At 37.4% G+C, this 26684-nt stretch overlaps 2 protein-coding genes across 4 annotated transcripts; both read left to right on the top strand.

Annotated features, from left to right (window-relative positions):
* The first annotated feature begins 128 nt into the window (after window positions 1–128).
* slbp (stem-loop histone mRNA binding protein) lies at window positions 129–4506 on the top strand. Of its 2 annotated transcripts, none has more exons than XM_083561692.1 (8): window positions 129–318; window positions 1829–1942; window positions 2666–2770; window positions 2864–2920; window positions 3002–3142; window positions 3247–3396; window positions 3875–3974; window positions 4115–4506. In XM_083561692.1, the coding sequence occupies exons 1-8, from the start codon at window positions 263–265 to the stop codon at window positions 4166–4168; spliced, it is 777 nt and encodes a 258-aa protein (XP_083417818.1). In that variant the 5' UTR covers window positions 129–262; the 3' UTR covers window positions 4169–4506. The 2 variants fall into 2 exon arrangements, with proteins under 2 accessions (XP_083417818.1, XP_083417817.1); XM_083561691.1 differs by having other exon boundaries at window positions 2858–2920.
* Window positions 4507–7439: 2933 nt separating this feature from the next.
* Window positions 7440–17974, top strand: ccdc142 (coiled-coil domain containing 142). Of its 2 annotated transcripts, none has more exons than XM_083561411.1 (13): window positions 7440–7689; window positions 7844–7954; window positions 8498–8568; window positions 9554–9620; window positions 10838–12274; window positions 12369–12455; window positions 12989–13150; window positions 13607–13767; window positions 13859–13999; window positions 14421–14535; window positions 16460–16637; window positions 16788–16999; window positions 17197–17974. In XM_083561411.1, the coding sequence occupies exons 2-13, from the start codon at window positions 7870–7872 to the stop codon at window positions 17445–17447; spliced, it is 2967 nt and encodes a 988-aa protein (XP_083417537.1). In that variant the 5' UTR covers window positions 7440–7689; window positions 7844–7869; the 3' UTR covers window positions 17448–17974. The 2 variants fall into 2 exon arrangements, with proteins under 2 accessions (XP_083417537.1, XP_083417536.1); XM_083561410.1 differs by having other exon boundaries at window positions 7835–7954.
* Window positions 17975–26684: the final 8710 nt, after the last annotated feature.

Below are 26684 nucleotides of genomic sequence, written 5' to 3'. Positions count from 1 at the left end.
AAGAACAAATATAACGCAGGACCTCCGTAGTTTCGCGCTAAACTGAGGTAAAATGAAGATGCACGAGCGCCGTTCTCATCAATAAAAAAAAGGCGGGGTTTACGAGCGGGCGCGTGCCCACGCGCGTGCCCCCTCTTTACCCAGAATGCTGCTGGGTGTCATGTGATCTGGTTGTTGACGGTCACCGCGGACCGAGTGGCGCGCTCTTCGTCAGATTCTCTGCAGTTGTGTTCATCTCATCTCACCTCGCGCTCAGGAAACAATGTCTTACCGCCATACACACCGCGCCGACGCTGAATGCCGGACTGGAGAAAGCAGGTAAAGTACGGACTCTCGGACATACTGTGGTGTTTGTAATAAGTGTATTGTTTGGGTGTATTGTGTTTGAGGAACGCGCCTCCTCTCAGCTGCTGTTTCCCGCGAGTTCGCGCAAAACCGCGGGTTTTTTTCCACAGCGGAAGGCAGTCTGGCCGCCTGATTACTCTATTGTACAAACCCGTTTCACTGAAACATACTTCTATTCCCTCATTAAGTATATTTACTGACATTTCAGACACGGTTTATTTATATACAGAATTGTTTTTTAAACAATAGTTAGCCAGGACCCTCCTGCAGTTACTTTCTGACTTGGTCTTTAACATTTTTATTACATTAATCAGACTTTTATTTATTGATCAAATATAAGGTTATTCTCCTAGCTCTTTTGGTTTTATTTGTAATGATTGTATGGATTCCATTCAGAGCTATACGAGCTATACAAGAGCTAAACAAGACTAGTTTATATTAAAAAATATATATATCTCTCTCCAATATTTTAGCAGGTTATCTGTTGGAACAATGTCCCCGTGTAGTCCCGCTGAAATCCGACCGTTTATGGCTTCAAAATGGCGCTGAAACAGTAAAGTGGTGATTGTGGGCCTTCTTTAAGTTGAACAAAGAAAAGTTTAGCTTGAAAACTGTTTTAAAGACAACGACCTTGTATAAACAAGTCCATGGATTTTTCTCTACAATCTAAAGAGTCCAGGAAAGAGTTTTCAAGGAATATATGTGCACCAAGATGTCATGAGACATCTCATAATTATCAGCACTACATAACGCAGACACTAATTTAGGTAATGTTTACTATTTCTCTCTTACATTCATCTGAACACGGGGAATGTAGAATATAAAGAAACCCCATTGTGACAAATTGGCAGGTTATGACTGGATCTACAAAAGGCAGAAACCTGGATTGATCAGGTGTTTTTGTTGACCCCTGCTTTTGTTTGCTTGTTTTTTTTAAAGGTGACACAGTGTAGTTCCTCTGGTTTCATCTTTTAATTTTTTGCAGCCAGCACCCATTAAACTAAAACAATTGCAACAGATTTATTTTGTGAACATATGCTTCAAGTATCTGGTGGATTGTTTACTGCTCTTTTAATGAAGACAGTATTTATTTGAGCTTTAGAGCATTATATATCTAAACTTTCCCACATTGCATTAGGTGCATGTTAATGTTTCCGATATGACAGGTTATTTTAAAATTGGTTGAAATACTTAAAGTACAATAAAAACTGCTGCTAAACACAAGAGCCGAGTAATGCTGCAGCTTTGAAAACTAATATTTTCCCCAGTTTAGCAAATGAAATGTGAGTTTTTACTTTGACTATTAAACTATTTTCTGAAAGTGAAAATCCTTTAGGGTCCTCTTCAGACATGAATAAATCCATAAAATGGAACTTGTATTGTTTTTGTAATGAATGTAAAAAGCTACGCGCGCGTGCGTGCGTGCGTGTGTGTGTAATATATATACTTATGTAAAATCCTTTTTATTTATTTATTTTTTAAGGAACAAAGGACCAAAGTTGTGCAGGAAACGTGACTCTGATGGGAACGTTCGAGGATCACGCGATGAGCCTGAGACCAAATGTTCAGACAGAAAAGGACCGAACAGGCCAGAATGGTAAGTGATTTTAACTTCAGTGTTTTACTATATTATAGAAGCACTGTTGTTTCCACATCATGTAACTTTAATAGAGGATTTAGTTTAATTTTTTGTGAGCACTGTACATAAATGTGACTGAAGAGTAAATTGTGTGCATCATTACACCCTTAAAAGCATCACAAATGTATTGAAACTATTACAAAGGTACCAGCATTTTTTCGCATTAATTATTTTTGAGTCCTTGCCATGGTGAAATGCGAGGCTCTTTGGTGTTTTGATTGGCGATTTAACAAATGTGAATAAAATTTGCCTTGAGGAAAAGGCGATTCAAATTTGGAAGGAACTTGTAGCTAGTTTTGCTCTTTTGGTTGCATTTTAATCTGCGAGTCTGTGAATCCAGAGAAAAAAAAAAAAAAAGAAGCACTGCTTATTTTCACCCCTCACTCTCTCACTTTCTTGCAGTTGTTTGGTGCAGCTATGATCTCTCCAGAATCACATGCACCAGAATCAGCCTACTGGTTTCCTCTTTGCTTGTTAGGGTTTTCTTGTTCGCTCTACTGTGATCTCTGTATTTTTTAGGAAGGGAATTGTGCAATATGAATTACAATACGGTATGCTTGGGAAAATTTCTATGTATGCACTGATTCAGAGGAGAATATCGATAAACTCCACATTCTTGACTTCAGACAACAGGTGCATGTAAAATTATGCTAAATTGTCTTTCCCCCCTGTTTTGATTAGTTTCACAACTCCAGAGAGTGGAGGGCCTGTGTCGAGAATAAGAGACTGGGCAGAGGAGGTGGAGAATAATGAAATGCGCACAAATGTTCGACGGGACATCGAGCGGTCAGTTTATTTTTATGTTTGTTTTAGTACTTCTAATCCTCAGCCCACATTATTCATAGGTTTTATAATTTGCCTTAATTGGTTTAGCTACAGACGGCGGATACTGACTGCAGATTCTGTTCCGAGGGAGAGAAAAATGTCATCTGGAAGGTTTGTTATTCATAACTGTGCTTTTATTGATATCTTTGTCATCACGCTTGTACACTAATAACTCGTGCGTTGGGTCTACAGTTCCGACTCGCGAGATTCCAGAGAGTCCCCTGTCCCTGGGGATATCGAGACTGACGAGACTGTCCTATTGAGGAGACAAAAGCAGATTAACTATGGGAAGAACACTCTTGCCTATGACCGCTACATTAAAGAAGTACCAAAGTGAGTAGAATATAATACTCTGTTATTAACTTTAATGAAGCTAGGAGTGCTGAGTGTGTTTGAGGGGAAATACCAGGCTTTCATTGTTTCATTTCTGATTCTAGGAACTTGCGGAAACCAGGGGTTCATCCACGAACTCCTAACAAGTTGAGGAAATATAGTCGTCGCTCCTGGGACCAGCAAATAAGACTGTGGAAAGTCAAACTTCATGCTTGGGACCCTCCTGCTGAAGAAGGCAGCGATCTGCAGGCTGTGTATGTTTTTGTTTATGCTAATTTTTGTTGCATAATACAAATAGCAGAAGCCTGATAAGTTAAATGAATTACATGTTTTTGGTTAAAACATGCTCTTGTGATGCTCGATATTTACTTATAAGTGGAATTGGCTCTATTTATTTTTGGAATGCTCATTGTCTTTAAAAAAAAAATATCACGTTGTAAGATGACTTTTAAACGCCATATTTTAACAACCTTTATAAGCATGATTAACCACAGAATAGAGTGATAGAGTTCAATCAAATTCATAATAAAAAAGTTTAATAAGTTTATAAATATTAATATTATTTTGTGTGTGTGTGTATATGTGTGTGTATATATATATATGTGTGTGTGTGTGTGTGTGTGACATTTTTTTATTTATTTATATATATATATCCCACACACACACACACACACACACACCTTTTTATATTTTGTGCGGCAACTTGAAGTGTCTTGTGTTTCCCCTAAATAGAGATCTGGGTGAGGTCATGGACTTTGAGCTGGATGTGGAGTGCTCAGTGGATCCTGAAACAGAAGCATCAAGTTCCAAATCTAGTAGTTCATTCCCTGAGGTGTGTATGAAACCGAATGTGCTTAAAAAAAAAAAACACTCTATATAGTAAATATGGATGAAATTTAAGCCTCATTTTGCTATTATTTATAAATTGCTTGGTTCCAGTGTGTTTTAATGCAGTTGTTGATCTTGTTGCAGGACTCGGGAACCCCCCATAAGATGATGAAGATAGATGAAGCTGAAATGGCATGACTTCACTCACTGATTCTCTGTGAAAGCGAGAGAACTGTTAACGTACAGATCTTCGCTTGATTTTATTGTTAATACTGTTTTGTGCTTGCAATTGTTTTGTTTTTTTAACACATCTTTATCTTCTTGGTGAATTCAGAATCTATATGTAATGTTAAAGATAAAAATTACACTGAAGAAATTGTTTTCCATATGGGCAGGTTTTCCACATCTAAGTGTTTGTTTCACCAGATATAATTGTTGTAAAAAATATTGCTTTTATTTGTGTTGTAAATTAGATCTTTCTTTTTCTGTTAAATGTGTTTTATAAGGACCATTTTGAAATAAAGAAGTATATAAAACTTGTGTTCAGATGATACTTTTTAATAAGAACTATCTTATTAATAAGAACCATCTCATTTCAGGTTTAGTCCTGCTTTGCTTCTTTTTTTTCCCTTTTTTTTTTTTTTTTTTTGACAGCTGTAAAGATTTCTGATTATTTACTTAAAAAAACAGCGAGTTTAGGAGCTGCAGTATTTTTTGTGGATAGGGTCAGACTTTGTGCAGGCCATAGACTTGATCCTCCGCATACCATATCTTCATAGTGCTTGGATATGGGTGTGGTTGTAAAGGGTCTACAAACATTTGGCTGTGTCAATTAACAAATTAAAAAGTAAATGAAAAGAATGGGAATCAAATCAATATTTGGGGTGAACATAATTTCCTGGAAAACAGCAAAGTTGTTCCAAACATCTTGGAACTTGAAAGGTATTCAATGCTTTACTTTTTCCACATTTTGTTGTAACAGCCTTATTCCAAAATGGATTAAATTATTTCTCAAAATTCTACAAGCAATACCTCATAATAACAACATAAAAGAAGTGTGTTTGAAATCTTTGCAAATGTATTAAAGATAAAAAATGTAAGAAAAAAGTATTCACAGACTTTTCTTAATAAAGCACCGTTGGCATCAAATACAGCCTTCAGCTTTTTTGAGTATGATGCTCAACGGCACATCTATTTTTGGGCAGCTTCTCCCATTCTTCTTTGCAGAACCTCTCAAGCTGCAGCTGGTTTGATGGGAAACATTGGAAGAAATGGGCTTGAAGACCCACTCTAGGAAGAGTCCAAATGTCTTCCAGAAATTATTCTGTACTTTCCCCATATCTGTGCCTTGATACAATCCGGTCTCTGAGGTCTGCAGACAATTCCTTGGACCTCATTTCTTGGTTTGTGCTCTGACATGTGCTGTTAACTGTGGGACCTTATATAGGCAGGTGTGTGCCTTTCCAGATCATGTCCAATCAACTGAATTTACCACAAGTGGACTCCAAGTTGCAGAAAAGGATGATCAGTAGAAACAGGATGCAGGACTGACATGGCATTGAAACAAACTTCTTTCACGTTGTCATTATGGGGTATTGTTCAAAGAATTTTGTGGAAAATAATGGATTGAATCCATTTCGGGATAAGGCTGTAACATTAAATGTGGAAAAAGTGATGCGATGTGAATTCTTTCTGGATGCACTGTATGTAGGCTGCATCAAATCCTTCTGTCTCTTTATGTAATACCAGGCAGCCTTTATGATGTTGAGATTATAAACTCTGTGGGAGCCATAACTATTACTTTAAGGACTCCTTGCTCTTTTTCATACTGATGATAGTTCTTAATGACATTGGCTGTAGGTTTGGAGGTGTTGTCCTGCTGCAAAATAAATATAGAAAATATATAATGACTCTTTGCTGGTACATTACGATGGATAAGTATCTGCCCGTATTTGTCAGCATCGTGGACACCATTAATTATGTTTAAATCCAATTGCAAAAATGCAACCCCAAACCTTCACCATGCTTTACTATTGCCTGGAGACACTCATTACCACAGTCTCTTCGACTGAACAACATCACCTTCTCCAGTCTCACCCTCAGCAATGGGGGTTCCTCAGGGATGTGTATTGTCCCCTCTCCTATACTCCCTTTTCACAAATGACTGGGTCCCTGCCTACGCCTCAAACAGCAGTATTACTTTGTATACCATATATTATTACCTCCCTACCTTTTGTACATTATTTGGACCTATATATGGATTGGATATATGGACCTCGTACCCTATTTATCATACTGATATTTATTGTAAATAGGCCATTTATGCACTTCTGGTTAGATGGCTCTGTACATGTCTTATTTTCTTTTGGCTTCTTCTATTAGGGGTCGCCACAGCAGATCATCCGTCTCCATACCCCCCTGTCCTCTACATTTGCCTCTTTAAAACAAACTACCTGCATGTCTTCCCTCACCACATCCATAAACCTCCTCCTTGGCCTTCATCTTTTTCCCTTCTTCCTGGTGGCTCCATCCTCAGCATTCTCCTACCGATTATACCCCATGTCCCTCCTCTGCACATGTCCAAACCATCTCAATCTCGCCTCCTTCACCTTGTCTCCAAAACGTCCTACATGCGCTGTCCTTCTGATTAACTACTTTCTAATCATGTCCATCCTCATCACTCCCAACGAAAACCTCAACATCTTCATGAATCTAATCTAATCTAATCTAATCATTGTTCCACTCTCCAAACCCTCAGCAAACAATTATTTTTTTTTCTACAGCCAAATATTTTAGATTTAGACTCATCGGTCTGAAAATCCCTGATCCCTGTGCAAGTTTATAAAGCGCACAAAATAATTGAAAGCCAAAGGGTAGTCACAGCAAATATTGATTGGATTTGGATTCTGTTCATTTACTTTTCATTTCGCTAAATAATAAAAAATAAATGAACACTCATTTCTGAAAGCACTCTCATTTACAAGTAAGACACGATTTTGGAGACAAGGTGAGAGAGGCGAGATTGAGGTGGTTTGGTCATGTGCAGAGGAGGGACATGGGATACATTGGTAGAAGAATGATGAGGATAGAGAAACCAGGAAGGAGAAAAAGAGGAAGGCCAAGGAGGAAGTTTATGAATGTGGTGAGGGAAGACATGCAGGTTTAAAAAAAGTCAGCTGTAGAGGACAGGGTGATCCGCTGTGGCAACCCCTATCGGGAGCAGCCTAAAGAAGAAGAAGTAGATTCTCACTTAAAAATGTTTTCACAGCTGCATATACAAACACTTTTATCATTTATATAAAATATACAGTCAGTAAACTGCTGCTGTCAGAGACTATATCGTACATGCAAGTTAGTGCGTCGACGAATAAGCCCCGCCCATTTTGTGACACCAATCGGGCGATCCAATACAATCTTTAAGCCCCGCCTCCAAAGAGAAGAAGCAGCTCTCTCATTGGTTCCCTGTGTGTCTTGTAGGCCATGTTCCAAATGGAATCATTTCTTCGTCTGTAAGTACGGACATGGAGGCCCTAGGACGCTATTTGGGACAGGACCGTAGACCCATCTCCATGTTTTCCTGCTAAAGCAACAACAATGCACTTGGAGTTTTTAACCATTGTATAGGAGCTGTAGCGCCTCAATCTCTCTGGAAGATCTCCAGACCTCCACCTTTCTCCTGTTTGTGTTGCAGAGAAGAAACTGGTTCAGTAGCTACCCAGGTAACGTGTCCAAATAGCAGCTCGGTCCAGCGGATGTATAGTGAAGACTTGGCTGATGTGTTTTGGGTGAACTGCAAGAGGAACTATTGGAGAACATCATAGAAATCCCATGCTAAATAAAGCTGTGTCTTATGTCTTTCTTGAGCTGTTGTAGGTGAAATGGGAAAGCTGAGCTAGAGAATGGCTCAGGCATCCAGCACTCCCCAGGAAGGACACAATGAGGCTGAAAACAGCAACAAAACACAAATACATCCTCATGCTGCAGGTAGGGTTTTTTTTTACTGCTTATCATTCATACCCAGAAAGTGACAGAAAAATGAAGTTTTCCACGTTTTCAGGCATCTAACTGCATGCAAAATACAAATTCAGACGCTCTGAGCAACCCAGAGTTTCTTTACTGAATAATCGGTGTAATATCCATGCAGTGTATATGTATAGTGCACATTTACTGTAAGCCGGATCTAGATTTCTAGGTGTAGATGTAGGTCTTGAATGAGGTGAAGGTGTAGAGGGAAACATCTCTCTCAACTCACTTTTAGTGCTGAAAGTTTTGAAAGCTTGTTCAGTATGAACATATACTGAATTAGTCCCAGCATGAGCATGGGACCGTCAATATTTTGGGAAATGCCGTCTACACGATGAACCATCCGTACCAATGTCTTAATTGCAATTTAGACAAACGCTGATCCAAACCAGCCCAAGTGTCTTTCAGCTTTTATGAAACTGTAATGTGTTTTATCATAAAGCACCCTTTGTTTTTTTTCTAAACTGCCTGTGAACACACACAATCCTTTTTTTTCCCTTCTAGACAGAGGAATGCCGTCTGCTGTGACTGACAGCTCTGAGCTCCGAGCCTCAGAATCTGACCAGGTCAATTTGGTAGGTATTAAACTGATGATCTCGAAAGGATAAAACCTCTTTTCTTATCATGACTACAGGTATTTACAGTTGTCTTTAAATGAATTGCAGTGCAACATCAGTAACAAGATGAACCACTGTTTGTGGAAGTGGCGATATTTCTGCATTGAAAATGATTTAATTTTAGATATAGCAGTGTCATGGAAAAACAGCAGACCCAAATATCATGACATGCCCACTGCTTGTTCTGAGTAATCACATTTTTCATCGAAAAGAGTGTTCATAGTAATAGCAGTGTTTTAAACACATTTACACACAAAAACACATTTACACATTTATTATAAAATATCTTCGCTAATGAGCTAAAATAAAATGGTCTGTTTCAAATAGTGTGCGGTGGAACAACAATGCAATTTGATTAAAATGTTGATATGAAAGGAGAAAATGTATTAAGAAGTGCAGCAGAAGTACAGTTATAGAATGCTGAGTTAAATATGATCTCAAATGGTTTAAAATGGCAAAAAAAAATTAAAAACCCTGGAAAATGCAGGAGAAAATGAGTGGCTGCTGTTACAGAGTCGCAAAGATTCAGTTAATTAGCATTTCCAGAAAGATCAACAATGATCTAAAGTTACCTCTTAGTACCTCTACTGTCGGAAGACATTCGATTGAAGCTAGGGAAAGTGACGGAAAAAACATTATGTAATAATGCTATGATTTAGAATTGAATGTGGAACATTTCCACTGCATTTGAAATATGGAAATGAAAGCTTTTATTTAAAATAACATATTTGCACTTTGTTCACTTTTATGATTGCACTGCTACCATTTATTTAATTTTAAACATGCGATAGGTAGAGGTGCTGATGATAACTGATGATACACAGCTAAATAATAGATTTTACGCTGTAATGTCGTGTTAGATTTTTATATAATGGATGTTTGTCTGGTAGCAGCTTCCTTGTTGTGTCTTTTGCTAAATTTCAGATAATTTCTTTATTCACAGAGAATTTCATACAGTTGTCCAGAAATACTTTCTGAAAAATATCCGCCGCTGAAGAACAAACATGATGGTAGGTGGTGTAAATCACTGTATCACTGCTATAATTTGATATGATACGAAGCATTTTTTAGTTATAGTGATTTCTCTAATCAGCAATTGCAATAGTGTTAATATGTTTGCAGATATTTTTTTTTCTGCTTCCACAAATTATGTTTAATTTGTTAATAGTGTGTGCAAACTGAACAAAAGCTCTGATTTGGTCTATTTTGACCAGACGCATCCTAAATATATGCATAAGAAATCTCCACTAGCTATTTCACTAAACCACTCAGAATCTAAATACATTTTGCTTTCAGTATGCATGAAAGTTGAGTCAGAGCGCAGAATCAACTCCAAAGTTTTGGTGTGCCTCAATCAGTGAATCAACTTTTTCTGGGTCAAATTTAATGTGAACGAAATGCAGATGACTAAAAGACACATCTAGAAACTACATTTTTGTTCATCTTGAATATTGAGTTGTTTGTCGTCAACATCCCACAAAATTGTTTTCTAATAAGGCAGACAATGATTTTTCAAATTTTCACACCACTAATGTATTACAACAAATTGAAATATTCCTTACATATCATAAGGCCAACAGTTCAGTGTAATATTAAGAGTTCCCATACTTTAAAGCAGCGGTCCCCAATCTTCAATATTTTCCATCAGACGATATTATTACGGACTGGCCTTTAAGGTGTGAGGTATTAATACAACAAAATAAAAGGATACGACCGGCAAAAAAATGGCATTTTATAAATATAATACTAAACGTTCATTTTGCTAGCTTGGGGGTTTCAATTTAGCGGTAATGTATTATGTGTTACCGGCCGGAGCAGCCCCTTTAAGAAGGTAGCGGATGTTGGTAAGACATGTGACCGAGGGAAGCATCTTGTCATGCATCAAGAGTAAGTCATTGACAGATGTGACAGAAAGAATCTGGTAATTTTCCAAAATTAAACATCTTTTAGAATCAGATAATAAATAAAACGGAAATAATGTGTTATCCATTCTTTCTGTGCAGCCCGGTACCAATTGACCCACGGACTGGTGCCGGGCTTTAATGTGCATGATGCTTTAAAACACAGTACCTCTAATTAATTTTTAAATTCACTGCCACCTATTTTCATTACTGTATTCAGTCAATTTCCTACAACTCAATATTTGATACAAAAATAAAACAAGTACACTAAAAACAGAATTCAGAATTGTATTTTTTAAATAAATGGTCTCCTCTTGTGTTTTTAGGTCCTCTTTTTGGTGTGTTTACCAAGTCCTGTCAGAAGACAGATCCTCTGTATCAGAAGCACTTCAGTCCCAGTCTTAAGTATTTCCAGAGACAGAAGAATGACAGTTTTAGCAGGAACTATGAACACGAAGATAATTTTGTAGCATGCCAAGACCTTACCTCTCGATCTTCCCAACGCTTACAGCACCTAGAACACACTTTATTGACTCTCAGGTCTCAGTGTCATGTACTGCGTGGATCAGGAAGTTGTCTGAGGGGGTGCATTACAGGACTGTCCTCTTCAGGAGAGGCAGAATTTTATCACCACCCTCAGGCAGCAGTCTTTAGTCAGCACTATGCACAACTTCAGCACCTTCTGGAACAACGGGCTCAGCTCCTCTTCCTCCATGAATATGGTCGTAGATGCCGTGCAGCTAACTGCTTTATATCACGATTGCGTGATGTGCTGAGCAAAGTGCATGTCTTAGCCAACAAGAGTTCTAAAGAACTACTCGACTTTTACTGTAACCTGGATTTTAGGGCTATGTGTCAGGAACTGCAAGTCCACGTCGGGCACTGGGACATGCTACATTCACGAATGCGTTCTGACCCATTCTTGCAAACTGTTTTTCTCAGTCGCACAGAGATGCTAGTCTCAATACAGAAAACGTTGTGGATGCTGGGACAGAAAGCCTTGCTGCTGATGGAGAAGTGCATGCACACTGTGTTTAAAACGTTAGCTGCTGTTCGGCTGGTGGGTTTACCCAGCAGTGCCTTGGAGGACTTGCTGTCTGCTGTGGGACTCTATAATAATATCATAGCCAACCCTAGGTCTCAGAAAATGGTTGCAGCTGGAAGTTTGTTCACCTCTGATTGTTCTGAGAACATTTCAGGTTTGCCCAGGAAACACCGCAGACTTGGTACATTGTTAGTGGTGGAAGTCATGAGGATTGTGGCATTGCATCGGGGTCAAATTGCAGCCAGGCAACTTTACAGTTGGACATGCCAGCAGACTAATCTTCTTTCGCTTGCAGGACAAAACAGAATTAAATGGGGGGACTTAGATTTTCTGTATCTTCTTGTTCCATCTACTTCATATCAATCTAAATCTAACTCGGACAATTCCATTAAAAAGCCACTCCACAGTTGCTGTTCTTCCAGTCTGCCCTTGTTCATGTTTGCTCAGTGGGATCAAGAGGACATCCTTGAAACTCTTTTTCAAAGCTTAGTGCCCTCAACAGACCACTTAGCTCCAAACATTCCCAAAAGACCTCAGTTTGATAGGAGTGTGGCGCTTTTTTCTCAGTACAGGGATATGCTATGGAAGGAATTCGGCAAAGCGGTTATCCAGCATTTTTATTACCCGTCTCACAGCAGTGTTTTAGGTGGTATGAACCAATGGAATGATCAGATGGTGTTCCTTTTGGTCAGTTGGCTAAAACAAGCTTGTGAAGAAGGTACGGCTGTAAAAGGTGGTTTATCAAATTTGGTTGTTTCCTTGTTGAAATGCTCGAGTGCTGAGTAATTTGTATGATCATTTTCTCTTTTTAGAATTGGTTCCAGCTGAATGCAAGAACATTTTAAATAAATTCTACTCCCATATTTCATCTACTGATGCCTTTATGCACTGGGATGCAAGTAAGTTGAATAAATAAATTTGAAAGGCTCTACTGCATTGTGTCCAAAATGCCATTTTAGTATATTTAGGTTTATACCACAGTGATGTTGAATACTTGATTCTAATCAGTCAGAAGGTGAAATTTATTTTCTCCACAACATTAGCACTGATACTTGTTCGACTATGGGTTTGTTTCTGTAGTAAAAAAAATATGCAGAGTTTTTGCTCAACATGAGTAGATGTTGAAAATCATTTGGAGTTTCTGATTACAGTGGTAATTTTATTAGGCTGTAACATTTTCAGCATGCTTTGGGCTTTGGAGTTTTTCTGTAACATGAATATAATGAATCTTTTTATTAACTTTCAAGAGTGAAAGATAAACAGTGAGGCTGGTTAGAGAAATACTGTATTTATACTTAATAGCTGCTGTAATTAAATTGAAAACAGTAAAGAATGTTCTGAATTTTTAGCTTTAATGTGGTAACTAACACTACTTTTCATCTAATTCTATCACATTGTTGATTGCTGTACTCATTTTATTATATTGTTGCAGTTATGTGTGAGTCACTGGGTTTAGGAACAAAGGATAAGTGTTTACCGAGAGCCACAACAGATCCTTCCACCGTCAAAACAGCCACCATGGAAATTGCATTCCAGCTCTTCCCTCCTCTTCACTTTGTGCTTCAGTTACTGCAAACCCCACACACAAACTCGGGTACTCATTAATCTTATTCCTTTTCAGTTTAGTTTCTGTCTTGTTTTTAAACTCTAAAGCAGTGGTCCCCAACACCCGGGCCACGAACCGGGTAAATTAATACCGGGCTGCACAGAAAGAATACATAACTTACATTTATTTCCGTTTGATTTATTATCTGATTCTGAAAGATGTTTTATTTTGGAAAATTACCGGATTCTCTCCGCCATATCTGTCTATGACTCACTCTTGATGCATGTCATGATGCTTGCCTCGGTCACATGTCTAACTTCTTTAATATTTAATATGGTTTAATTGACATTAAGCCGGTCTGTGGCGCAAAAAAGGTTGGAGGCCGCTGCTTTAAAGGACTTTTTGAGATACTTATGGTCACATATCCAAAGATCTTTGTCCATATAGTGTATCAAGTATTTTGTATTACATTCATAAGCCATGTTTGATTTTGTTTGTGCTCAGGAAAAGGAAACAAACTCCTTGCTTTGTATCATCTAGGACTGCTGTGCAGGGCCGAAGCCACGGTCCAGTCTTCAACCTTCTGGGTTATGAGTAAGGCCTACCAGTTTCTGGCCTCATGGTCTCTTACTAAGTTTGTGTTAGTCACACAAGGAGACCTTAAGGTATATAGCAGTCTTTACTGAATTTTATAATCATTTGGACAATGTAAATGAGGAATATGCATTGAAATCTTTGGTTGTATGAATTTTAAAGGCTCTCATGGCGACAGTGGAGAATCTAGTGCAGCAGCTGAACACTGTGGTTGGAACGGCCGATCATGATCATCTTCAACTTCATCATCATCGCATTGTGGAACATGGACTCCAGTTATCTCATGCAGGCTCACAACTACAAGTAAATTTTTTTTTAAACATTTCAGTGTGGGATTATTTAACAGAGTATGTATGTAGTGATCTATTATTGCAGCTAATTATTTTTCTAAAATAATTATAATAGTATGCACAATTAATAAAGAACAGTGTGGTGTGTCAAGAAAATCCTGGTTAATTTGAATACAGCCCTGAGCATGTGCAAACCAACTGCACTAATGCTACTACATCACATTATAATATTTAGAACAATATTTCAGCCTTGGGTTATGGGATAACATATGAAAGAAAACAAGGATATGTTTAAAATGCATATATATCCTTATCTAAAACAATTATCAATCAAATCAAATCAGAGATTTCTTGGTGTTAAATTAAATGCACAAGCTTGGTTTTTTAATGGAATAATCAAGACTATGTTTATGTGATAATTTATTAAATCATAGGTCTTCTCTGAACTAATCCTGAGGATCTTTTCAACGGATTGCAAGAAAATGTCGATGGAGGTTTTTGAGCAAATGATGCCATCAGCAAAACACTGGAGAGTCAACTGTAAAACAGGTCAGAAGGCAAATAATGGCATTTTGGGGCTTTTTTGTATTTTCATGTTTTCTATTCCAGTAAGTAAATGTAATTCGTTACTTGAGTAGTAATTTTTATTATTTTTTTTCGTTTGGGGAAACTTTAACTTAACTAGATTTCAAAGTCAAATATCTTACTTTTTACTCAAATACATGTAGCAAAATCAATTGTTTATTTATGAATTGATAAAAACTGAATTCAAACACACAGCAAGCCGTCAATCAGGGTTTTAAACTTGTTTTGATTTCCGCTTGGCGCTGGCAGATTTAGTCGCATCTTGCCGGGAGGGATGCACTGGGAGTTTTTTTTTTTACTGCTCATTTGCACGGCCGCACCAATTATTATATCATGTCACGGTCAGTGCACTTGGAGAACCTGGAGAAGTTCCCTCATTTATTCATTAAGAAACAAGAGGCAGGGTTTATGCGACGTCACGGCAGTAAGAAGAGTTGAACCCAAAATAAAATTATGGAGGTCACATAAATGTCTTAAGGTGTGTATGCAGCTTATTTTGTTATAATAATGGTATAGGCTAATGCATTTAATGAAATGAGGCTAATAACTGTGTCACTTATGTACACCATGTACTATATACTGGTTATGCTGTTTTGCCTGTTATTTTTTTACGCATAGAGCAACTATATTTATTTTAGCTTGCATAACATTATAATTTATAGTATGTAGTTTATCATAATGTGTTCAGCTTGCAACCAAACAATTATGGTACAATCTAACTATTCTAGTTGGATTGTAGTTAAACTAGCACTTATTAATTTGGTTATCTTTAATTGAGTTTATGTCGGAAAAGGTTTTCTGTGATTGTACTGAACAGGTCCTGAACTGAGTTCAGTAAGGGGAATTTCCAGTGCAACTTAAAGGGCTCATTTAAAAGACATGTATTATAAGGATATAGATGTTGGTCAGGGAACCAACCCCAGCCACTCTTTGTGCTGGTCCCAAGCCCGGATAAATGGGGAGGGATGTGTTAGGAAGGGCATCAAGCGTAAAAACGTGCCAAATCAAACATGCAGATAATCCGCTGTGGTGACCCCTAATGGGAGAAGCCAAAAGAAAGTTTTTAGATGTTGTATGTATCTTATGTCTACAATTAGCCAAGGAGTTGTTTGGTTCTTGGTTCTAAGAGTTTGATAAATTGTGCAATAAATGCATTTAGGGTGATTTTTATACATGAGCTCTCAGAAATGTGTCTAAATTTGTGGATTTGTCTTACTCATCCAGTGATTGTAACTGAGGCAAAGCGGAAACTAATCATTGGGAGAGATGTTGGGTCATGGCATGGTTCACTCAGGGCATTATTTAAGTTAAAACCTCCATTGGCACTTGGTGGTATCAACTAAGCACGAACATACAGTTCAGCGTCAGTTCAACATCAATCCGGACATTTTGAGAGGAATAAGTGATGGAAGAAACTCCTGACTCTAACTTGCCACAGCACCCATGGCCTTATTTGCCCAATTTATATTTTAAGTAATTGACATGAAGGTTTTGGGCTCATGATATTTTTATTAGATGAGTGTATAACTCATTAATATTATTTAATTAATAGATTAATGTTACTCTTAGCACACCAGAGACATCTCACATAAACTGATTTGAAGTTGAAGTTGTCTTGTAATAAAAATAATAGCTAACATAAATCATAGTACTTGGATAATTTAGTACATTTAAAGGCAAAAACTTTTGTACTTTTAATCAAGTGAAATTTTAAAGGGAGCATTTTTTACTGGAGTAATATTTTACCTACTATTTCTTTACTTTTACTAAAATCTATGTTTTGTGTACTTCGTCAACTACTAACCACCAATGTTACTATTAAATATATAGTTAATAAACAGTAGTTTTTAAGTCCAGTATGGAATTGCTGCTTTGTGTATTTTAATAGAATTACCCAGCATCCCGAGCGATTATGCAGTTTTCGCGGCTCAAAGTGTGCTTGGTCAGGTGTTTGAGGGAGTGCAGCCACTACCAGATGAGACTCGTATTCCAGCACTGGCAGAGGCCATGACTGCCTTCATGGAGGCCTGGATGGAGCACATACTCAAACAGAAAATCAAGTTTAGGTCAGTGGGTAATGATTCTATGTGGATTAAAATTGATTAGTCATCAGTGACCAAGCAATATTGTATACAGTTATCGAGAACCTGATCTTAGCATTGGTAAAAGGGCATAAAAAAAAAACCCACTGTTTCTTTACATTACCTCCTTTATAGTGTTCATGGAGCGCTGCAGCTAAAGCAGGATTTTGACACGATTAGAGAGTTGATTCGTTCGGAGAAATACAGGCTGTCGGAAGAGCTGCACCACCATCTTCTGTCATTGCACGTCTTTCATCAAGTGGACAATGCTATAGTGTGTCTTCTGCAGCAACCTGTGACCAAACCATACATGCCTTCTCAAAGATGGGAGCCTTTCCGAAACTGCTGTGAGTTACTGTCAGGATAAAAACAAGAAAATGTTAAGTTGGTTTCCGTGAGGTTGCTTTGTATTTTACTTTTATTTAACCTTAACCTTCTTTGGTATTATTCACTTAAAAGACAACTTTATTTTTTATACTTTATTTTATTTTTGAAAATCAAAACTATTCAAATCTGATTCTTGAAATTTTGATTGTTTTGTCAGGTCCAAACCGGGCCCAGGTCATAGATCAGACCGTTGGAAGCCTCAATAATTTGGAGACTATCGATGTCCAGGCAGCCTGTCACCAGGCCTTGGCTCGGGCTGAAGGCTCTGTGAGCCCGGAGTTGCTCTCCACAGCTCCACAGGAATCCTACTTAGCTGTGGCACAGCAGGAGTGGCTGGACCTGCGCATTCAAACTGGCTCTCGCTGGAGGATCCCTGGCCTGCGTTGTTTTACTAAATCCGAGTCATGAAAATGTTGCAAAGTCTTTTTATGAAGGTATTATTCAATTTGTACAGCAATATACAAAAACCCCATACCATGTTTACCATTGCTGTGCAAAAACAAGCATTTCAGCATAAAGTTCTGAATTACAAACTCCGAATTAGCATTATGAAATATTTTGCAAGCAGTTAGTTTTTCTTCTTCTTCAAGGAAGATCACTATTGTAGATCACTATTAACAAATGTATAAAATTCAGTTTTGCATTGCAATTGTATTTTTTACCATTTTTATACTAGAGTATGTGTTAGATCAGAGCAGTACACAGCAGTTTTTATGACTTCAGCTAAGTAAAACCAAAGCAGGCCACATATCTAGTGTACTTGGATAAATTAATATTATTTTAATATAATGTGCCTTTATATGAATCATATGAAAGAAAGATGTTTATATTTATTAATAACAGAAAAATACTAAGCTTTATTTAGTATATGCAATCTATTAATATAAGCCATCGACTGTGTTTTTCCATCATGGAATAAAAAAAATGCTTTATTTTTACATTTTTATTTTTGAGTGTGTTTGTTCTGTTACTCTTTATTTAGGAACAGCTTCACAATGATTCACAGTGACAGAAAATAATAAAGATTTGCCCCTTTGGTGTTATCATAACCGCCATTGTTCTGAGAGGGCTTTTGACTAGATTTTGGAGCATGGGCTTTGGGCATTCAGCCACAAGGCCACATGGTCAGGGCAATGATGTCTAGTGAAGAGGCTCGCAGCACAGTGGGCTTTTTGGTTCATCCCAAAGGTGTTTTGCTGGGTTGAGGTCATGGCTCTATACAAATGACTTGAGCTTTTATGGTTAGGTCAGTCAGGTGTCCTCCAAACTTTGACCATATAGTGTTTATGAAAAGAGTCTGTATTTTGTTTTTAGTGTTTGCCTCTGACATTCACTTTTTAGTCAGGACTTGCTGTTTTTTTTTCTTCCTCTTCTTTTTATTATTTTTTTGATATTATGATGTCATATTCAAGAGTGAAAAAAAAAGGCTGCAGTCCTTTACAGCTCTTATATAGTATGGTTTTAATTTTGAGTATTGTACATATAAACATACACTACTGTTTTTTTTTTTTTATTATAAAGAAACAATTGTAATCTGCATACAAAAAAAAAAAGAAGAAATTTAAGGGTTACATAAAGGCACAAATTCTGTCCAATTGACTGGTTCAAATTTTGTTGACATCCCACAATATACTGATTCATTGTATGTTTTAGTATTTTCTGTGTTGTATTTTATTAGCTTTTCTCTTTTCTCATCAATCTACAATACAGAAAGCATCTTTCTATCTCGGGTAAACATTTGAAGTAAAGAGCTCTTCTTTTTTGACCAACTACACTAAGAAAATATTCAGATAACCTCAATTTTAATGTCAAACATATTTAAAAACAAACAAGCAAACAAAACAGAACTAAAAGAGTAAAAACAAGTTTGTGTCACAAGATGGCGCCATAATGCTATTCTTTAACTCTCCTCAAACACAAACATGCGCAGCTTTGAGACTCCTTTTATTTTTAATATAATTTCTATCCTATAGAATGTATTGTAGTGAATTTCCATTAATTTTTTTTGCCGCTTTCGATGTTGAATCTAAAGTTTTAATTAGTTTATCATAAAGGGGGTAATATAGCAGTACTGTGGTATGCGCGGGACAAGATTAAATTGTTGAATGCGGGTGCTGGCGGTAAAATAATCGTGCGTGCGGGTTGCGGGAGAATAAAATCAATTCTCTTTAAAATATAAAAAATAATAAATTACTAAAAGCAAATAAACTTATGTATCTACTGCACAAAAGCAAAAATAGCAACTACAGTTAAACGATTTACATGCACACGGTCAGACGCGTCATTAGCATAAAACTAAAATAAAACAAAACGTTAATTTTCATTCATATACAAAAGGGAGGCACGTGAAACAAAACAAACAAAAAGAGTAGCAGGAAGAAGCAGTATGTGCATTGAAAAAAGAAAAACTACTTATACATTTTACTGCGGGCGGGACAAAACTTCAATATTGTAGGCGGGAGAAAATATCCGGCCCGCACAGGCCTCTATACCTGCGGGCTGGAGCAGGACTGAAAAATCCGTCCCACACCTCCAAGTCCTCTAGTGTGAGACTTTGCCGTGTGCTCTAGAGATTTGCACGGGACGTATTTTTCAGTTCGACCTCCCAATTCAGGAAGCTCCTAACGATATGCTAAACGAATTGCTCCAGAAGATTGTGCATTCCATTCCCGGCTACTGTGCATTACATTCCCAACAATTACCATTGACGCCTCCTGTGCCTACGTTGAGATTTGCTTTCCTTTTCCTATGTAATAAAGTACATGTACATTCCCCCCCCCCCCCCAATAAATTAGTATTAGAAATATGGACTTTATTACCAGTTGACCAGTTTTTAGGAGCTAAAAATTATGTAATTAAACACAGCTAGCTAGCTTGTTGTGTCATCTTTATTACATTTGAAAAACAAAAAAAAAATGTATGTATTTTTAAGGATTTCTTACCTTTAAGGGTACAATGTACAATTGACCTTAGACTACCTCTGCATATTTTGCACACACACATAGACCCCTATACAATGGGAATACCAACATGGATGCAATCGACCATTGCAGGACTTTGTTTGATGGTCTTGCCTGGGCAGCCTCTTTACTGAATGAAATTACACAATGGAGATACAAGATGTGCGAACAACAACAGAAAAGTACGGATTTTCTTCTCTTGAAAAGGCCATTGAGATGATTGAGAAGAGCCTACTGATCAATACTAACAATCTCATCCAAAACATCAGCTGTATAATGGACTCTCTATGTTTGAAGGGTTTGATGCGTTGCTGTGTGCTAACTGCAATGATGCTGCTCAATGATCACCGACTACACTTCCAGGTCACTCTAGACATTTCTGCTCTAGGTGGAGTGTGAAGGGGAGTCCAGGATTAAAACACCATGGCTACAGGAAATTGCCTAAAGAATTGCCACCTGGTAATACCCAGGATACAATTACTAGCCCTATTAAGAGAGGGAAAAGCACAGTCAGATGTTTTCACCATACAAGTTTTCAGAGGACATGCCCATTGAGGAGCTAGAGAAGAAATGACACAGACTGAGGAGACAGCTCAGCCAGTACAACAGGCTTGAGCCACAAATTCTGCTGAGATCTGAACAGGACTTTCTGAAAGCTGGCAGCACCTCTGACCTGCAGAATCTGAGAGTGCAGGATAATGTGACAGTGGATCATAATGCTCTTAAGGACAAATAGACAGTGATGGAGAGAGTTTTTAGCATGTCACCATCTCTGGAAAGGAGAATTGTGGGGTGCCAATTTATGACCTGGCTGACTTAGCAGTATGTATCATTAAGACTATTTTTATTACACAGAAGTACATGTGTTTGTGTCAATGCAGGAGGACATGTCTGTGAGTGGAGATGGCCTGATGTCACCCAGCATTAAAGGCACATCCATATAAGGTGCAGGAGATCACAATTTTGCCTCTAAACTACAGCTGCAGCATGGAACACTGCATCGTGCACATCTACACCTGTCACACACAAGGTACAGAGCTGGACGTTCAGTATCCGGGTCACGGCACTAATCTGACACTTTTGCCTCGGCTCTTTACCCAGTGGAGCCGCATATTGGAGATACAGAACATGGAATAAGAAAAAAGAGTATAAATCAATTCCACAGCATGTCTCGTTAGCTCTGCTGGGTTTATTGAAATATTACAATTCTCTTCTTTTTATTCTTTAAAAAAAGTTTTACGATCGTATAGTAGATGCATTTAGAAGTCTATCCGTTTTTATAAACATTTAAAAATTTTAATTTCAAATCAATTTAACAGTTCAGCAACTACAATACTTTCAGTGAAGTACAGAACAATTAAATTAAATAAAATTCAATGTGAGGGAAAACATCGCCACCTAGCGGCGAAGACGAGCAACTCTACACTAATGAAACAATTCATGCATTAAACTTTTTAAAACATTTTCTTTAACGTACCTGCACCACCAAACACATATTTACAGTTTCCAAACAAGTTCACCGCAGGATAAATCCACAACAAAGCACTTATTTATGTTATTTACCACGCGCTAAATGCCACCACGCACCTACAGATGGCGGTGTCCCCATTCAATATTTTTTTCCATCCCGCTGCATTTGCAAATGCCTTTCTTTTATATTACATTACACACTTATGTTTCTTGCATTTCCACTAGCATAACTTTGTACATTTGTAATTTGTTTCTTTATCTGTTTTCCTTATATCCAGAATTTATTTTATAGACTGCTTCACAGAGTAAGAATGTCCTTGTAAAGTGTAACACACTGTTTCCTGTACATACAACTGTAACATCTTGAATCTTGAAGTTGTGGTACACAGTTTTTAGCTGGCAACGATGATCCGGGAATATCAGTCACACCAACACCAGGACATGTTTGAAAGATGTCCAAAGTATATTGACAGAGAAAGTGTATATATAGACCCCCATGATGACTATGAGACCATGGAGTTACATGATGAACACGTGCAAACATGATAAATAAAACATTAATGAAGGCCGTACTGTTTTTGTACAGTTCTTGGTATAGACGCAAGCATCTGTCATAAGGATGTGACAGTTGCAGCAAAGCAATATCCAAGGAAAGGTAATAAACTAAATAAAACAAAGATGATTTGTTTGTACTACTAAAATACCAATATCAACATATAAAAATAAAAATTTAAAGTTTGAAATATGAAAATAAAAATCTGCAACATTTTGTAAGTTTATATAAAATTTAGAGTGAGAGAGTAGGAATTTTCAACCTTACGTCCCCGTCACGTCTCACCCATAACCCCTAGGAGTTCACCTCCTACATGCTGGTAATTAATTAATTTAAAATGACCATTAAAGCAGTATAGGGAACTTATGATTAATTTTTCCAATATCAGCCGCTCCACAGAAGGCCTGTCGCACACCTGGGAAATGTATGATAATATCCGATTAGACGGGAGGGGTTCCTCAGCTCTCCTCCCTACATGCACTGCGCCTGAGTTATAGCCACGCAAGCCACCTCACTGTTTGGTGGTGTGTAATTTGAATACAGATTAGTTGGCCCCAGTGTTCCAGTGCTTTGGCATTACCATTACCGTGGACAGTAATTTGACTGATGAACACACAGGTTATCACAAGGTCATCACCTTCACCAATGCAGGAGGGGAAAAGCGTGTGGGCCGACCCACTTTTGGCGCCACACGCTAAGTCTTTTCGATAGCGTAATTAGTACCTTTAATTAAAGGGTGAGCTAGCTGATTGAATAAATCCGTTCTTAATGAAGCATCTGATTACCCGTGCTCATACCTGTGTAGCTCTCTCGTCTTTTAACTTTACTATACACTGTTCTTATTTTTCCCTGGTGCTTATACCGTAGGATGCGTAGGATTATCAATCAAAATTACAATTTGTATCAACAGGATGATGCGATCTTTAATTTTAAAAAAATAAACCTATTTTAAACACTTTTATGCTTTTTTTTATCATCAGGATACATGTACTGGTTTAAAGGTGGGCGATGATGCTGTCCAGGGGGCACTTATATTTTCTTTAAAAAACTAAGGATTTGTACTGATTTTCAACTGTCACCATAAGTGTGCATCTCAATTACTTGTCAAGTTTTGCACCATGTGTATCTTCCCTAATCATTTATTCATTTCATAGCGTTTAGCACACCTCTTGACTCAGGTGATCTTTTAATCCCCTTGGGCCATTATGTGTGCTGTGGAGACCCTCCCTCCCTCCCTCCCTTTTGATTATTTCATCAAGGGTGTTATCAGTTTAAAGGCTAATGTGCATTTCAGTTTTATTTATATTCTGTGCAGATTTTCTGCATTTGTTGCATTTAGTTATTTTTAATTTCAGTGGCAAATCTGTGAATAATTACATTCATTCCTTAAATGAATAAATATCATTTAAACATGTACGCATTACCAACAGAGGCATCTAGAATGTGTCTTTATCTTTTTTGATATCCTTCCTATCCTTCTTACTTGGAGATAACAGCGTGTTATCTACTCCAAAATCCACCCCACATAATTAAACAGAAATGATCAACTGATATAAAAAAAAAAAAAAAAGTGGCCTCCTTGAGAAGTCTGCCCTTCATTGCCACTGAAGCAAGTCATCTCAGCATTTTTTTTCCTGTGTGTCCAAGCGAGCAAAGCCTCCAAGCCCAAGTGACCTTTTTGCTTCAATTATGTGATTAGAGCTCAAAGTTAGTATGTTCACCCATCTCGCTTTGATCAAGTGCCATTTAGCTTTGAATTGACTTGTAGGTCACATGGTAACATTGATTACATTTATTCAGTACATTTCAATGTTTTTACATAAATTGGCATACTACCTTTGCCTTAATTCCAATGTAAAACATGTTTAAATGGGTTTTTAAAGTTTATTAGCATGAGAAGCAAGTAACTAGCTCCATTGAAATGCATGCAGGTAAGCGCTGCAGTTGCAGATGGAAAGACCTTGCTTTTTAAGAGTTATGTCCTGCTTATTGTTCTCAATAAAATGTACTTGTGATTTATTTAACAGACCTTTCATTGCATTGAAAATCTCATTTCAATCATAAATGGCAGATGATGATTTAGGAATGCGTTCTTTAATGGGCTTGCAGTGGGTCAAATTTAAACTAACTCAATTAATCAGCAAAACACTCAATACGCCCTGTCTGAAACTCACTTAAGCAAACAAAGATCTTTTAATATAAATTTTCCACAAGATTTCTTTATTGATTTGGTGCAAAATGATTTGTGCGATACATTCGGTGCAATCAATAAAAGGCCAAGTCAATAGCGTATATAAAAAATCATGACTCCATGGATGAAGTGTCAAGCAACTTCAGCTTAGCATTGACCTGGAGTGAATACTACATAAGAAAATATAGTCATAAAAATCCAGCTGGAAAATAATTTCCTGAATGACCTGTTTAATGGGTCTGGCCAATACAGTACATTTATAGGTTAACGAATAATGCAGACCTTTTATAACCTTAAAAGTCATTATATAACTCAAGCTACAAGTCAAGAGTCAAGAGTCAAGAAGCTTTTATTGTCATTTCAACCATATATAGCTGATGCAGTACACAGTGAAATGAAACAACGTTCCTCCTGAACCCAGGTGCTACATAAAACAACATAAAACAGCAGTCACAGAAAAGAAGAACACAGGGCCAGGAACTAAGATCCTCACCACATAAAGTGCATGTGTGCAACTGGTGCAAACAGTGCAAAAGACAACACAAGACAGTGCAGGACAATACACAATACACAAAATATAAAAATAAAAACAGCAATAGCTCCGCCAGTAAAACCAGTCGTGACCGAATAAGGTGCACAGTAGCAGAAAAATTTAAACAGAAAATGTAAACAGAATTGTGCAATTCTACAATAGCAGGAAAATGTAAACAGAATTGTGCAATTCAACAATAGCAGCAATCAAAATGGACTAAACAGTGACCAATGGATTTGGACAGAATATTGTGCAAAAAGAGTGTGGGGAGAAAACAAACACCCACCTAGTATTCTTAGAGTTAGAATATCGTTTTGTCATATAGCAGCCTTCTCTTCAAGCAAAGTACTAGACTCAGTTAAGTAATTATCAAGCCTTTAACAAATCAAATGAGATGTTAACAGAATTTGTACTTGTAAGGTGTGTCAACACATTGTATATTTTTTGCTCATATTGTTCACTTTGTCACATTAAATTGTACTATATTTGACATTTTTATAAAAAAAAAAAGCTGATTTAATGAATACTAAGAAAAAGGAAACAGGCTTTTCATAACACATCAATCTAGACTAAGAAATAGCAAATAAATTAATCAAACATAAAGTTGTTCTGATTATACCAAAGCAACCTCCCAACAATTTTTTTATTTTTTATTTTTTATTAAAGAGCTTCTAATTTACGGTTGTCCAATTTATTTCCTGTTATTACTCATGTTATAGAAGTTAAAAGCGCTCTGCATTTTGAAACTAACAGATTGGAAATTTTTAACAAAAATGTCAACACCTTATGACCAGTCAGAATCTAAAACCCCAGTGTAGTATAATGTAGTACAATGTAGTATAGTATGCTAGATCTTCACTCGGCTTCTTGGTCCTTTTAAGATCTGAAATGCATTGACCTTTTATACATTTCTTCGACTTTACTGTTGGAGAGTTTAGCTGAATTGGATGTTGGTGTGTGGTCTGAAGCGAGTGGAAGACCCTTTTGGGGTCTTAGCCTGGCCACTGAGCCAGTTGATCTGTGCCTGCTTGGTTGGCTGTCCGAGGGTAAAGTAATGTCAACGTGAGGAGGATGATAAATTGCGTTTGTTTAAGCCATCATTATATTGTGCTTTTCTTTATAGAGGTCACTATTTAATAACACTTGAAGTTGATTGAAGAACGGGTCTGACCCACCAGGCGTCCCCACTGGTCAGCTGGGGTGACAGGCCATGACTGCAAACATGAAGATATTACAGAGCCAAGACTGCTCCAGGATGTTGTCGTAATCTCACACAATCTGGTGCCTGCTCTAGTGTGTAATGTCCTGCTGAAAAACTTTCGCTGAGGGAGGCCTGTGAATGGCGAGCTTGGCCACAGATCTGGGGGCTAGTTATTTTAAATTACAGCCCAGCACACTAAGTGAATAACCTTTTCCCCCTGGCACTTTATAAACTTGTCAGGATTACTCGGTCCTGCCTGAAATGAATGCAACTGTCATATGCTAAAGTACCAAGTGGTAAATTATGCTCTGATAGTATAAATCTGGTCATTTCATACAATTCATGCAACTACTTGACAGTTTGGTAATATAAATTGCAAACATCCACAGCATTTGCACCAATGAATTAAAGATTACATGAAAAAAGTGATAGTTTAACACCTAGTGGTATGTGAAACTAAACATTGAAATACGATTATAAAGCTAATATGTAATGCAATTGATCAATATTCCAAACAAGTATTTATTGACATTTATATTGACTATTATTTAAAAATATTTCACAGACCATCTAAACTGTCTATGTGAAAATACTATGCATGCTTCAACAGTACCATTTAAACGCTTTTATCATATCTGCCATGTAGCGTTAAGTGAACACAATGCAAATTAATAAAAACACGGCCACAGTAACCTACCTGTTTCTCACATGTTATTGCAACAATGCAAACACAAGTTA

Source organism: Silurus aristotelis (genome assembly GCF_946808225.1).
Source record: "Silurus aristotelis genome assembly, chromosome: 14".
Taxonomy (NCBI): Eukaryota; Metazoa; Chordata; class Actinopteri; order Siluriformes; family Siluridae; genus Silurus; species Silurus aristotelis.
The sequence above is the reverse complement of the archived record's forward strand: the minus strand, read 5'-3'. Positions and strand labels throughout refer to the sequence as shown.